The sequence below is a fragment of the Clytia hemisphaerica genome, unplaced genomic scaffold, assembly GCF_902728285.1.
Source record: "Clytia hemisphaerica strain Z4C2 unplaced genomic scaffold, Clytia hemisphaerica genome assembly, whole genome shotgun sequence".
In the NCBI taxonomy this organism is placed as follows: Eukaryota; Metazoa; Cnidaria; class Hydrozoa; order Leptothecata; family Clytiidae; genus Clytia; species Clytia hemisphaerica.
The window spans coordinates 1236507-1252902 of record NW_027103564.1 but is presented as its reverse complement, the minus strand read 5'-3'; the positions used below and the strand labels follow the sequence as shown (position 1 = coordinate 1252902).

At 35.4% G+C, this 16396-nt stretch overlaps 1 protein-coding gene across 3 annotated transcripts in view; it reads right to left on the bottom strand.

Annotated features, from left to right (window-relative positions):
- LOC136800919 (S-adenosylhomocysteine hydrolase-like protein 1) overlaps positions 1-16396 on the bottom strand; it is a 48400-nt gene that overhangs the window by 17552 nt on the left and 14452 nt on the right. The window contains exons 1-2 of one of the 3 annotated variants that reach the window (XM_067057531.1): positions 10923-11224; positions 9647-9737 (exon numbers count right to left, since the gene is read on the bottom strand). In XM_067057531.1, the coding sequence (XP_066913632.1) occupies positions 9647-9737; positions 10923-11033 (202 nt within the window). In that variant the 5' untranslated portion in view covers positions 11034-11224. Of the gene's footprint in view, positions 1-6584; positions 6676-6838; positions 7028-9646; positions 9738-10922; positions 11225-16396 lie in introns of those variants that run through there. The other 2 variants (XM_067057530.1, XM_067057529.1) reach the window with 2 other exon arrangements.

Here is a 16396-nt window from a genome sequence, read left to right as displayed (position 1 = left end):
TGTAGCTTATCTTCTTATCTTATGTCGGCATCTACATTAGTTTGAATATTCCATCTTCTTTTTTTTGAGTAATGTTAATTCAATTTTCTTAGAAAATCGAAAAAATATTCTGTGTAAAACTTCTGACCAAGTGTTTTATTTGATGCAGTTGGTAGCAATGCAGTTTTATTCAGTTCACGTTGGGTTTTTTTGATTTGTAAACAATGAAAAGAATTTGTCTTGGAGTGTTGGAGCTCAAGGATGTATTAAATTTCACGTGAACCAAATGCTGTGGGAAGTGTCCCTGGTGTGGAAGGGTCCTTATTTTTCTGAGAATTCAGGATATCACCTGATTTAAAGGGTAGATAATATAGACAATAGTATGAAAAGAACATGTTAAGACGGTGATCCTTAAACACTGCTTTTTAATTCTTATTTTTTTCTGCAAATCAGTTTTAGACAAAATTCTTTTTGTCTTAAGAGCTTAACAAAAACTTAACTCAATCCTGAAAATCATCATTGGATATGCTTTGCTGTATACTATAATTTACTATGCATATTGTATTTGAAAAATGATGTACTACACGCCTTTTTTATAGGAACATCCAATTGTCGGATATTTTAAGCTTTATGCCTTTAAATGTTTATAATAATGTTCCTAGTTTCACCATTTTGTGAGTATTTTGTCCGCTTTCCTTAGAAATTGATTGTTTTGAGTCCACAAAGAGTAAAAAAACAAAATGCTCTTCTTAACTTGTTCTTGATATTTGGCTGGCCTTAATTTGCTCTTATGTAGTTTCTTCTTATAAAAAAAAGTGCACATCAAATTATTTCACTATAACTCTTTCAAACAAAGAATTGTTATGTCATTACCTATAATTAACTGTCAATGTCAATCAGTTTTCATTAATAAAACGTATGAATTTTCTACTCAAAAATTAAATTTGAGATATTAATCTAACATAATCAAATTAAGATAAGACTAAAGGAAAATTAAAAGTTGTTTTCCACAATAATGATTATTGTGCAAGATGTAGGATAGCACAATAGTTCAAATCTACAACCAATTGCATTGTGAAATCGTGCAGAGTAGGAATTTTCTACCCTGTACCAAATGGTTTTACATTTCACAATAATAAAATAGACAGTTGACTTTCTCTAATTCGATCTTTAAAGGGACCAAGAAATTCTACAAATTGGAGAAAGATTCAAATCACAGAGGGAATTTAACACTACCTACCAACTAAGGAGACCAATTTTTCAGTTCGAATTACAGGAAAAATTTGATTTATAGAGGTTCGAAATATATTCGAAAATACAAAATGAATACAAAAAAAAAATTAAATCAGATTTTAACACAAAACATTTCAAAATATTCTAAAGATGTAACTATTTCATTTCAAGACATTATATAGAAAATTCAAATTGAATGTTTATAAAATTAGGGTTTCTTTTATTAAGTGGAATCATTTTTATGGGGTTACAAAATGTGAGTGTAATGAATGCAAAGATCACTATCACTTGAACACAGTTAAAATAAATTCATCAATAACTTTCTTAAATGTTAAAACTAAAAACAAATTTTTGATAAAGTTCTCAAGAGCTGATGGCAAAGAATTTTATACATTCAAATTCTAAAGTATTCTCCTTTCAATATTATGTATTATTCTAGCCAGGAAAATAGGATAGGGTCGAATAATAACCATCGGAAATGGCTCCCAGGCTCCCAGAGTAAGAAAAATTTGCTTCAACTTTCAAAAATTTAAGAATAAATAGATATAGCACTTAAAGTTTCCTTGGGATGCTGGTCTGTTTTTGTGGCAATTTCGAGAAAAAAAATGAAAGAAAACTAAATTTTTTACTCGTCAAGTCATAACGCAAGTTTCGCACACTTGACAGGAATATCATGCGTGGTATCTTGCTTAACTTCATAAAAGAATTGAGCTTGAAAAATTTAAGAAGCCACTGGTTGATATCAGGGCTGATTATCAACTCTAAATCCAACTAAGCTGGTTTGATTTCTTTTTTAATGTAGTTAAGGTATGCAAGTCAGCTCAACAAATAGTGTAAATTTTCACAGAGATGTTTAGGTTAGCTGGTCAGGCAACTGTTGAAAAGGCATGATGTATTTCACTAACTAAGTTACGATGTTTTGTTTTGAAACAATTCATTCAAAACCAAACTAGTACAATTAACATAACATTCTTTTCTTTTCAAGATAAAAATCTTGTGAAATGAGCGTACTGATGTAGTTTATACAATAAATTATTTTTTTATTTGACATGACATTTGGCAGACATGCCAACTTTGAGTTGAGAAGTTGTTTTGCTTGAAATAAAAAAGCTGATACATGGCTGGGAAGCAGGTTCCAGGACTCCCCTAGGAGTTTAAGTGATCTCTAAGTACTGTTTGCCCAAGGGTTGAAAAACATAAAAGAGAAAATTGCTGGAGATTCTTGAATTGAGTTATTTTCAGAAAGTCCATACTTCAAACCATGCAAAATGGGGTGTTAGCATGTATTCAATAGTGGTGATCCAGCAGTCAACTCAAATGTCAGCCATGGGTAAAATTCCATCACCACAGGGGTTTTTGAGGATTTTTTGAGAAAAAACACTTTTTCCAAAAGCTGAAATTCATGTTGTTTTAGTTTTTTATCTTCTGATTATGTGCAAAAGGAAGAAAAATATATTTATCTAATTTAGACTTTGGCATCCTGTTAAATTTCCTTCCAAAAATTTGCTTATACCCAATAGCAATATTTCTTAAGAATAGTGTCACTTTTATAGTTTGTTTTCACTTTCACTACTTCTTTAGACCTAAACAGTCCAAAACATATAGAGATCATCATTAAATTAAATTCCCATAGCTCTGCATAGCTGAGCATTTAACAAAAGTCAAAACAAATGAGATTCAAGTCGCTGCCATCTGGAAAAAATGAAAAAATTTTGGTGGGTTGAGACAGTTTGAAATCTAAGGCAGCCACACTAAAGTTTTCAGAAAAAACAACATCAGTCATCTACAGGACATACCAAACCCCTACCCACTTCAAATAACGTCGGTCGTGGCAATCAAACTTGATCTCAAAATATTCAACCCTTCTCCCATCCTCGTTGTAAATATTCCATTGTTGTTTCGTCAGCCATCTTTAGTTTACATTTAAAGAATAACGAGATAATTTCTAAACTTTTTCACCGATAATCCCGAAATTTTTATATCCATAATATTAAAGCAACAGAAAAAAACCGGCTGTCTGCGAAAATTTGCATGCAGAGCGGGCCGTCAAAACAAAGAGAACTGGAGGCATAAACATTGGGTTGTTTAGTTTTTAAAAAGCAGCTTTTTCTGGTGAAAGTTTCTTTTCCACGAAAGAGTGTCAACAAATTATATCCCTACCCCCCTAAACGTCCATTTGACGTTTTCAGTTGGCAAGTCTGAGTTAGGAAAGCTTCCCTTACCCAACTTTTTTGATAGTATATAATTAAAAAACGAAATTTTTAAAACTGTATATTTTTTTTAGTTGTACCATAAATTGGTGATAAAAGAGATATATAATAAAAAAAAAAAGTAAGTTGGTCGGTCGATAGCTAAAATTGGAACCTTTTTTTCATTTTCCCATCAAAAACCTCAAATTTTGAAATTCCTCGTCAAGCAATTGTGCAATCCTGGAATCCAACCGCAAATGTAAAGAAATAGCCTAAAGTCCAGATTCATAAAGGCATGCACCATAATCACAAGATAACTTCTAGTTGGAGATGGAGGCATTTGCGGCGCTTGCTTAAAGGAATACAGCTGTGACTCTCAGCTTTTAGGTGCTAAATATTTGTTTTAAGTATGGGTTACTGTACACCGGGACATTTTCTGTGCGCTAAGTGGATGTTGTTTATAGAAGAATCAAAGTAGTCAGTTAAAAAAAACTGCAGAGATACAGTGAGCGTGAAGTCTGGTAACTTGCATCAGTGGAGGCTAACATGCATAGCCCTCAAATGAATGACCTGTCTGGTCCTTAAAATACCGTCAACTGCTCCAACTTGGGACAAGTATACGCAACACGGGACTTGTTGATATCTGGCCTGTATTTTCACTTATAGTAGGGGGAAATTTGTAAAATCGCTCGATTTTTTTAGTCAAAGCACTTGTTATACATTTTTGGAAAGCTAAGGGGTAGGGGAATCAAAATAACTTAGGTGCCAATTTTGTTTCGGACACTTTGGTGTGATTTTCGGACAAATACGACAGTCTCGGGCAAAAATCATAGGGTGAAAAATTAGTGAAATTTTAGCTTGAGAAAACGGAGACCTGTTATATATTTTTGGAAAGCTCTCAAAAAATTAAGATTAGTGATATATTGCGAGTATAGGTGATTTCAGTACCTAACTCGAGATATTGAGCTTCCGATAGCGCTAAAACTGGACAAAACAGCTGTTTCTGGCTGAAAAACACTGAAAAACACTGTTTTTAAGGATTAATATCTCGAGTTAGGTAAAGAAATCACCTATACTCGCAATATATCACTAATCTTAATTTTTTGAGAGCTTTCCAAAAATATATAACAGGTCTCCGTTTTCTCAAGCTGAAATTTTCATTATTTTTTCACCCTATGATTTTTGCCCGAGACCGTCGTATTTGTCCGAAAATCACACCAAAGTGTCCGAAACAAAATTGGCACCCAAGTTATTTTGATTCCCCTACCCCTTAGCTTTCCAAAAATGTATAACAAGTGCTTTGACTAAAAAAATCGAGCGACCTCAAAAAAACGAACAAATTTCCCCCTACTATTACTGTTAAATTCTTTTGACAACAAATTTGTTTTGATAACTCCACCAAGTTTATCAATCATACTTTCTGTCATAACATGTCACAATAACTTTCACTGAAAATAACGCGTCCTTTTTAACTTATTGCTTTCATTCAAAATGACCGGATGCTGAATGGAGAATTAGAGAACGCCTGCCGCCTAACCGCCTACCGCCCAAATGGGATTAACAAAAAGCAAGTGTGTAACTTGCCGCGCGAGTGACGTAAAACGCTCCATCGCTTTGCCACTAATTTGGTGTCCTTCGTTCCGGACACTTGCGCGTGTTCCACTACGGATTTTTTTCATATTTCAATTTAAAAGCCTACTCCGCGAAGAAAAATCGTGTTTTTTTTAATATGTGGTTCATTAAACTCAAATCAAATCATTTTGGAGGTTCGGTGAAATGGTGGTGGAATGGCCGTCCCGTGTTGCGTAAGATAGTCCCTAGTTGGAGCAGTTGACGATAGAAAGTTAAATCAAAACAAAAATGGTAGAGTAGAGCTGTGAGCGAAAATGCGTAGTTCATTTGTTTTGAAATTTTGCTGCTTTGAATGGTCAGTCATTTGAGGGCTATGCATGTTAGCCTTCATTGATGCAAGCTACCCGACTTCACGGTAGTATATATAGTCAACTCAGGTAATCGTTACGCACTCCTAATTCTTACGCACTTTTTGAATCACCAATATTTCATGATATACTTGGTTTCTAACCTTGAAGTAAAATTATTATGAAAGCCAAAACATTTCCCTACCTTTTGTACCAATAATTTGTTTCTGTTTTGACTTCCCGCTCGCCAAAATTTGCTTCAAAGAAAATGCGCTTTGGCGATACCATTTTGATATTTTAGAAGGATGAAGTAACTTTTGAACTGGGGAGATCTGGGTACAAGATAGCGCGCAAATGGTTGTTGCTAAGAAGCAGCTTATTCAAGTACGTTTTATCCCACCAAATTTTTTTTCTTGAATATTCCGTGATAAATAACAAGAGCCGCGGATCAATTAGGTGCTTTTACCAGGGTAGCCCAATCATTACGCACCTTTTCAAGCTGTTTCAAGTTACCATTCAAGCTTCAAAGTTGCCAATACATTGTTTCAAGTAATATCTTTTCAACCCAGTTTAATGGCCAATTGGTTTTCTTAACAGTTTTTGCAGATTTGGCACCTAATCATTACACAGTTGAAAAATGTTGCTTAATAATGAATTTTGGCTTATCGAAGATAGCTTATATGAATGAAAAAGGTTGGAAAATGCTTTAGCTATCTAAAAAGAGCTCAACTAGCCTTTAATCACAAGAATTAGCATGCGCGGAATCGATAGGGAAAAATGCGGAATAATTGCAGATTTGGCACCTAATCATTACGCAGTTGAAAAATGTTGTTTAATGAATTTTGGCTTATCGAAGATAGCTTATAGAATGAAAAAGGTTGGAAAATGCTTTAGCTATCTAAAAAGAGCTCAACTAGCCTTTAATCGCAAGAATTAGCCGCGAAATCAACCTTTCTCTGAAAAGTGCGTAACGATTACCTGAATTGACTATAGTTATCATGTGAAAAAGAGGTAAAAATTTTTTTAATTTTCCGACTCAAAGTGAACATTTTTTCTCAGAAATTTAGAGTTGGTCAGAGGACATGACAAACCAAACTATCAATTGAGCCTGGCCAGACTACAAATGAAGTTACCGTAAGCAATAATCTAAAAAGAGAATTTTTCAGACTGACCGACAGCAGCAAAAAATCATTCCTGTTCTCAGATTAGAATTGAGGATGCTATAGCTGAGGAAAACCACTAAAAAAGCACAAAAGAGTATAACCTGAACTGTAACTGTCTTGTGATGAAACAGACATTGATCGTCTTCTGATTCTTGTATTTCTTGTTTGCATGGTCTCGTTGAAAGACAAAGCCTGACCAAAAGCAACAAAAACAAATCTTTTACTTGTAAATAATCACAAGAATGACGAAGCTTGATAGTTGTTTCATATATTGATTTGATTTTGAGTCAAAAATTTTGAAAATATAAAACATTTTGAAAAACAAAAAAAAAATTTGCACTGAATTTAGGAATACCTTCAAATAATTTAATGCAGGCGGTTTAGTGGCTGCAGCTGGTGACTTCTGAGCCAAAGAGGCTGAAGAAACACCTGGTCTAGCATTAGCCATTTTGGCTCGATTTGCTGACTGCGACATGATGGACCGGTTCCAGCTCCTGAAGTTTGTTTGTCTCTCGCCTTATCAGTTTTATCGCTTCTTACTCTACCATCTTTGTTTTCGAACCCAAAATAAATTCCCGTCTGAAATCCACCAATCAAATCGTTGATTACGTAATACTTTCAGAGTCCGGTCTGGTCACAAAACTCCGCGGGCGGATAAAGATAATACGGAACACATTCCGGTAAATCCGCTCAATTTTCAACAAAGTCTGTAGTTTCAGTCACAATTTCTTAGCCTTTGATACATTGTAGTGCTTACAAAAAAATATTTTGAGAGCATAGTGGCAGATAGCGAGTGCCTCACTAAAAACCGAGATTTTTCATCCCGTTTCTTATTTTTTTTTTTATCCCGTTAATCCCGTTTCTTAATTGCGTAGAAAAAACGCGGGTGGCGTCTAGTATAGGCTAAGTGTCCTAAGTGGCAGAAAGATACGAGATGCCTTGGAGTTTTTACAAGATGCTTACCTGATTGGTTATTTTTAAACAATAGGGATGACGCGTTCTTTAGAAAAAGTAATAAAATCGTATTTGTCTCAACATTTAACGACCAACAGAGTCACCAAAGAACTTGTAAAAACTCCAGCTTGACCCAAAGATAGTGGGCTTTTTGAAAACACTGAGGAAGTGAATTTTGCGTGAAAAATTCACAATCTTTGATATTCAAATACCTTAGAAGTCCTTAGAATAGAAACTAAATTGGGGCCGCTTTTAGAAATTGTTCAGCAAAACTCTCGCTAAGTGCCATATTGGATTTGTCTTGATATATCAAAATGTGGCTTTACCGTGGCTATTCAAATCTTGTCATTATGATGACACAATTGAATGTTGAGCGAGAATGATACTATGAAAAAATGATACCCTAAAACTTTTAACATTTCTTTGGACCAGGAAGTGTATTTAATAAACTGCGCGCTACTGAAGAAATCGGAGCTGCTCGCTTGAAAACAGACTGAACATACAAAACTTACTCATCACCGTAAAAATCTCTAATATTTTACTATTACTAATTAAATACTCTATATTTTTTGCAATAACAAGAACTATTTTTCTACACAGAGGTGTGTAAAGCCTAGCCTTTATTTACGGAAAATTCAAAACTCGTTGCTGGCAGAGTATATTGAGTACAAACAATCAACTCTGGTCCAGATTATAAAAATATCATGACTAACTGCAAACCTTCTGTTCTAAAAAGTGATTTATTTTAGTAGCTTGTCTGTTGGATTACGGAAATAAAGGACAAGCAAGCAGTTAAAAAACTATTTAGACGTTACAAGAACACACAAAATATATAAGAAAAACAGACTTTTAGGCATGAATAAAGTTTGGAATATTTACTCAGGTTTTTGAGAGATGAGACGCAAATTCTTAACTGAAATTATCTTTAGTATACAAATGAATACAAAAATTGTTGCAAATTATGAATGCACATTGTTGCAACACAAACCTTTGCTACAAACTAGTTCACTTAAGAAACTATCGGTTTGGTGTGAGTTTGGTGTATTCTAATAAGACACCAATCATAAGTTGTTTTTTTTACTTCCGACTTTTCAGGAATCGCCAGTAAATTAAAAAAACCACCTGGATAGACTATATGCTACCACCCGGACAGTAGAGAGGAAGATTAAATCCAAAGCGTCAAATATAGCTCGTGGATCGATGCAGGAAATAGTATTAGAACTCTTTCATCAAAAGTGAATATCAGAGTCAAACAGAGTTTAGTATCAAAACGTATCGTATGAAATATCTTTCTGTTGCTTGAACCTCTTAATAAAAGTTTTAAAAGATTGAATTAGAAAACGTGCCTTGAGTACTCAATTTTACATGTTTCCTAAGAAAAGATAGTGAGTGGATGCGCTTGAAAAACTTTTCAATTTTTTAAGCGCTTTTAGATTCGAGCCCCACGTATAAGTCGAACATACGCAGCGAGGTTTGTTCACCCTTCGTAACACTATTTACTCAATACACATATCAACGCATACACGTAGATTTAAAAAACTTGAAGGGCTAGGTGCTTTTGCTGAAAAGTGTGCTGAGGTCAGGTAGGAAATCCTCTTGATCCTACCTAAGTCGCGTGGCATTACAATAGAATTTCAGAGCTTGACCAATCAGAAACTTCGAGGGTTTTCGAAAAAGATAGCAACAACTTTTTTTGCTTGGAAGAGCTTAAAGCTTAAAGCACACCATCTAGTCCTTCGGGCTTTATAAATCTATGCCCATATCAACAGCATGAGGAGACAGGGCTAGAATTTAGTTGCTGCAATGATTTTTCTTCTATATGAAGACGCGTTTTGATATGACGGCATGTTTTCCTGGTAAACAATAACCCGGTCTATCCATGATATGCATCATTGCAATGTCTTCAACGGGCTCAGCTGTTGGGTCTTGCAAGTGACTTACTGACTGATTTTACGTCACTTACACGTTACAGCCAATCAGCTGTTGGGTCCTGCAAGTGACTTATTGACTGATTTTACGTCACTTACAATCAATCAGTTGTTGAATCTTGCAAGTGACTTATTGAATGACTTTACGTCACTTACAACCAATCAGTTGTTGGGTCCGTGGTGTAATGGCAGAAGACATTACAATGTTATATATCATGAATTGTCGGTTACCCGGACTGTAATATAAAAACAAAAGAAAAGTATTACGAATAATGACTTACAATAATTGCTACTACACGATCCTGTTGATCCAGTTGATAACGTACGTTGCCGTAAGCCCATTAACGCTCGTTTTGCCGATGTTTGAAACCCCTATAAAAAAAATGTCATCAAAGACAGTGAAACCTTCCCGCAGTCTGTAAGAAGCAAAAACCATGAGATTTTAATGAAGCGATCGTAGCGGCTGCGGTACGCAAGGTTGTGGGTTCAACCCCAAGCCGGTTCATACCAAAAATTCCCAAAATGGTGCTGAATGCCTCTCTGCTTGATGCTAAGCATTTAAAGAGAAGAATCAAAGGTAAGTGAAGCAATCCAGGGAGAAAGAGTGGCGCCCTCCCCTACCTTTGGGTAGATAGCTATCGAAAGAGGAGCCTTTGGGTCGCCTCCAACTGCGGTCGCAGACTTACTTACTACTACTAATGAGAAAAAGAGAAGGATAGAGATTTGTAACGGGCTAGACTTTCTTATAGATTCCATTATATGAATAAAACGTAAATCTACGAATAGAAAAGATCGATTTTCGATCCTCCAATCGATATTGCTCAATGCTTTTGAGTGCTGTGATTTACGGTCTTCCAACCGTATGGTATAACTTTTAACTCAAGACAATTTTTAGATGATTCATAATTTTCATCAAAAAGTCATTAGTGAAAATTTGCTGATCTTGCAAAATCAATATTCCGTTAATGTTAGAAACAGCAAATTTGAAACCTATTTTATTCGCACGGTCAGGCACGTGTCAATTTATTATTTAATTATCCCCCTAAACTCGACCCAATCCTTTTTTACAACTTTTTCTATTGTCTATAGGAACGAAAAAAGACTGAAACGGCTTCAGGGTGGTAAAGCGGACAAAAAAATGCCCACACAGTAATTTGCGGCTACGTTCGAAAAGGTGTATTCTACTCTAGTGCTCCAACTGGATGTGCTTTATATAAATCAACAAAAATATCAACATAACATATATGGGTATATTTACACGTGACAGTTGAAGGGTTAGTATATCACCCACAAATGTCATATTCCTTTACACACTATATAGGCTAACTGGCCATAGATCTATCATGGAAGTGGTTCCAGTTTTTTATTCATGTTGTTTTCCAATTTGCCTTAGATTTTCAAACGTTCGAATTTCAAAATAAAACATTTGAATCGCGCTATTGACGTCCAGAATTGAAAACAATATGGCCGACTAATCAGTTCTAAAAATGGACACGCTTTCTTTTATATGGAAAGCCTGATCCAGTCAAGAAGTTAGAGATCAGTGATATAACTTACCTTATTATAAGTATGGCCTTCTGGGATATCATCCTTTATGTTGGGAGGTTTACTTTTATACATAGTCGACAAGTAAGCTGTCGAGACCTTACGGTTGACCGGTGCAGACATATTGATTGATTATTGATTGATATTTATTGATTATTAAATTATGACGTATTAAAAGTTTGTTCGGGGAGTGTGTTGACTTGGTGAATAAATTAGGTTTTGGTTGATTGATTGTTTTTTGTTGCTGCCACAGATATTGTCAAACAACTCCCATTAGAGTATTGTATATTTTTCTAGATCTAATTTTATATATTACACTGAAATAAAGAATTTTTGTGATTGAATTGTAATTGACGAAAAATTTATGATCAAAGTTCAAATCGTTTCTGACTGGAAAACATTAGGATTCAGATCTCATGCGCCATAAAACAACATGAGAATCGCTATATTTACCCTCACTGGCTGAAACAATAAACCTTTTCGACCGTAGCTGCCAATTGCCACGCGGACATTTTTTACCACCCTAAACTCGATCCAATCCTTTTTTAACACTTTTTTCTTTTGTCTTTCGGTGCGAAAAAAAGACTGGGACGGTTTTAGGGTGGTAAAAAATGCCCGCGCGGCAATTGACGGCTACAGTCGAAAAGGTGTATCCTATCAGGTTTGTGAGAAGGGGTGTATGACAAAGAAGGATCAACACAGCCTAAAATTGAGAATAATTTTTCGAGGAAGCCTGAGGGGAGTAAGATATAAAAGCTTGTTACTACAATATATGGGGGGTGGAGGATATAACATATTTTGGAAATTTACCCCCCTCGGACATTGTGAATTTTAACCCCCGGACAACGGATCTCACCCCCCAGACAAGCATCAGTCGACCCGAACATTCAAAATCACCCCCAACCAGAGCAAGTTTGCCCCTAAAACAAGGCAAATTTTGCAGATCTTTCACTACTCCTGGACAAAATCTCCAATATGTGCCCACCCCCTCCATGTACAATTTTTTTTATGGAAGAGCCCAATATAAGAAAAATACAATGCTCAACAAGTGATAGATTTTACTGGTTCCTATGAAAACTCTAAATAGTTCAGATATTCGGACTAAGACAATTACGACATCCACATGCCAATCTAATGAAAACTACCCTGATAAGCTGTCATATATGGAAGCAGATAAGTTAATGATTTAATCTTGAATAGATAATGTCAACCATCAGACGGATAAGTACAGTTGATTAAACAAACAGACAAATCAACCTTTCGGATATAGAACGGAATCTTCACTCTGTTGAGTATATGTGTGCGTGTAATCCTAACTGACAAACATTCCATTCGAGTATATGTGTGCTGTAATTCCAACTGACATAGAGCTAACTTCCGGAGGGGTACTTAGGTGAAAATGGCTGCTGGGTATGTGCGTGCCTTAATGGTTGGTTTATTCACCTTTCAAAGTCTTTCCAAGGGTCGGAAAAATCAGTAAGAAATTCACGATCTTTTTGATTTTGAAAATCAGAAATTTTTAAATCAGTCGGAAATTTACGATTTTTAGAAAATCTTTTTGATTTTGAGAGAAAAAATTGTAAAAAAGTCTCTCTATAGGGTCAGGATTTTTCCAGCACGTGCATAACCAGCATCCCTCAACCCTAGTGTCCCCTCCCCCCGGAAGCTAACTCTTGCTTATTCGAACTTCTATTATTCGAATCTTTCTTTTCATAATATGCACCATTGCAATGCTTTACACGGACCCACCGGGTGATGGTTGCAAGTGGCGTATTAACTGACTTTACGCCACTTACAACCAATCACCTAAGGATTCTACTTTACACAAAAATTCATCCACTTTTTTTAGGACACACTGTAAATTATATAATAAACTCCTGAAATACAATTTCCTCAAAAACCCAAAACTCATCGGAAAACCGAAAATATTTTATGATTGTTATTGCCATACTCATACAACAAGATGTGATTTAAAAGGGAGTGTAGTTAACGAGATCAATGTATGCGTTTTTACAAAAAGTAAAATTCATATCAAAAACAGTACAAGACTTAATACACGGGTGACGTCAACAGCTTATAAGAGAACGTGCTGATAGACCGTACAAAAGGTCTTCCGGTCTGATTGACCTTCTTAACTTTTAGTCTGGGTCTAAAGACATTGTACAAACTTTATACAATTTATTGAAAAAGATTGAAAAAAAGAGCAAATCTTCCAGCTGATTCTGATACCCGCGCATGGCACGCATTCACTCGTAAGGCCACGACATCGTGACATAATCTAACCAGGTTGACCACCACTTTGATCTTTTTCATCCAGATTTGGGATGAATATCAAATCAGCTTTTAAAAAGCAGTGATTGGCCGAAATAAATCAAACATACTAAGATCAAAAGACAATCATAAACATAAACATTAGAAGCCAGTCGCTTTCGTTTTCGCTTTCGCTTTCGTTTTCAAGCAAAAACCAACGCGATTTTCATTGACTACCAGGTCAGATCGTCACATTCGCTTACCCCTTTAGAGCAGAGCGTGGTATTGCAGAATGGATAATCTGTTATGAGATTAAACACACTGTTCTTTCATATTGACCTGGTGAGAACCATTGAGCCAGCGGGGTATAAAATGCACCACCTCTGTGTCACTTCTCCGCTAGAGCCTTACCAAAAGGACTAAATTTCAAAGCCGATTATTTTTCAGTCTATACGTTGTTTCTTTATAAGAACATACAAAAATTTTGAAGACTTCCGATGTTTAAGCCTAAAAATGTTCTTGAAATATTCTTATTTTCACAATTTTATCGGTATTTTTGTCAATTTTCCTAAAATAAGTATTTTAGGAAAAGCTTTGAAATGTTCTTAACTTGTTCTTAATATTTTGGCAATCGAAGCCTTATGCTCTTATATAGTTTGTTCTTATTAAAAAACGTGCATAGGGGGTTCCACCGTATTCTCTTAATATGGGGGTATTATATTGATAGCTATGTAGGTGTTTGTAACTGTGACTTAGAGCGATATATGCCTCTCTATTAAACTTAACAACATCGTTTTTTATTGTTCTTACTTCCAAGCCTTAACCTCCTTTGACACACCTCTCATTTACTGGAGAAAGTATACAACAAGCTGGCACACAACGTTAATTCTAACGTTATATGGACGTTGTGAACGTTTAGAAAAATGTTGAAAAAACGTTGTATGCCAGCTGACAGCTGTGCTACGGTTCGTATAAACTTTAATAAAACGGGTTTAAAAAAGTCTCACAAGTTTTTACGATCTTACAACCCCAACCAATTGGAAAATTTATCCATGGTTTCATCATTGGCGAAAAAACCATCAGTCCGACTAGGAAATTGACATCTCCATTTGAAAAATTGCATGCACTCCATAACCATCTAGCTGGGCTTTTCGAGCTTGGAATAATATGATTTCGCTATGTATTTTCATCCAACCCACCCCCATTGCAAGGGAAAGCTCAACCGTGGCACTGAGAAAGGGGTGTCATCTCGTTGCAAAGATTTCCAGGATCGAAAGCATGGTCTAATTTCCACAACCAAGCCATAAATTCAATGTTAGGTAATCGTAACCTTACATATCCGACGACCAATGGTTCACTATCTACCCTAAGGGCTAGGCGGGTCTTCTTTTAACCCCATTCATCGCTAATCTACCGTTTACAAAAAGACAGAAACATATCCATTGTTTACCAAATTTACCATAGCCCAATCTTGTACCAAAGATCCAGGCTACATTGCAAAAATTCAAACTTAGAGTTAACGCTCTATTATGCGACGTATCATTTGATACGCTCAGTTATTCGGTAATACTGAAAGTCACTGTCAACAAGAAACTCTTATAAACAACGCTTTGCTTTTCGATACGCTTCCCTATTCGATGAAAAAGTGATTCCCCTTAAAAATCGAATGAGAGACCATCAAATGTATATATGTTTTCAAAACTGAAAGAACTTATAAAAACGCCCAGTGCATATATACAAACGCAGCCTCTTGCACACAAACATTATACACTACACTAGATTAAAACTTGCATGTTATACCATATAATACAGTCAATAAGTCATACGACAAATTCAATATTTTCAATTATAAAAATCACTAAGCCTTTACATAAGACTACTAACCAATGTAGGATCTTAATAAAAAGAACATCTTTTTAGTTCGCTGTCAGTCAGTTAGCTAGTGTGCTTTCTGTAAATCGACGTTCTTTTTTCTTGTTATTCTATCATAAACCTATTTAATTTCTTTTTAACATTTTGGACTTTTAAAAATAACATAAAAATCTATTGGACATGTTAATATAAGCAGGGTTAAAGGTTTTATTTTATATAAGTGCTCCCCCGTTTCATATCAGACACATATTTCATATCAGGACAGTGTCTTACTATTGTTATATTTCAGAACACGTGACTCGCGTGGTTTTCTCACAAACGCTAGATTGAAAGTAAAACCCACCGCTAGATTTTGAAAAACATTCCGCGTCAAAACTAAGATATGAATACTAGGTCACAGTGTGGATGTAAACCACACTGAAACGACCGCCTTCCATCGCGCTCGCGAAAGAGCACGCGCACATTATTAACGCCTCCATGTCATTTCCAGTACATTTTAGATTATTCATTGAAAACAGATTACAATATAGTCATTTTTCATGTCTCGATTATTCAATTCCGAATAAAAGACATTCAGGGAAAAAAAAAGAGAAACACCTGGGTAATCTAGTTAAAAAAACCGAAAGTAAATGGCAGACAAAGTAATGAGCCAAGGCAAAACGAGATTAGCGTACCACTATGAAAGAAACCGCCTCCGGCGGTCGATAAAGTTCCAACCTGTCATTCTAAATGCGGTGTTAATTCAAGGCTTCACTTTTTATTGCTTAGGAAAGATTGAAGAATCCTCTCTAGCCCATATGGGCTTTAAAGTCAATGATGAAATTATTGGCCGAATTACCATAGTCTGTTTCGAAATAATTGGCACTCTTCACACATTACTTCTGAAGAAAAAAATAATCAAATAATAATCTCCGTTTTTTTAAACTTACAATATGTACACTCGAAATTATCTTTTCAACATCAATTTTTCTTCAAGAGCGACGCAAACTGCGGACTGCAGTTTTCTTAGAACAATGGAGGCCCAAATAAAAAAGGTAGTACCCAGATAACAGCAAAAGATGTTTTACACAAATAGAATTTTTCTTTTGGAATGATTCATGACAGGTTTTCAATCAACAACAGATTATGAATTTTTTCTGTATTCAACCTGATGTGATATTGTCAATGAGTCAACCTAGATAATCGCAACGAAGGAAAAAATAAATCAACTCAAATTTTGATATTTCATTTTCGCTAAAGTTGATTCATAAAGAAACTGGCTCTTAAAGAAAAATCATTTGAATCCAATTTTATTATTATTTCCATCTGATAGTTTTTAACCTAGTATCGAGGCCCGGGGGGTTGTGTGGACGATAAGGTTCGGT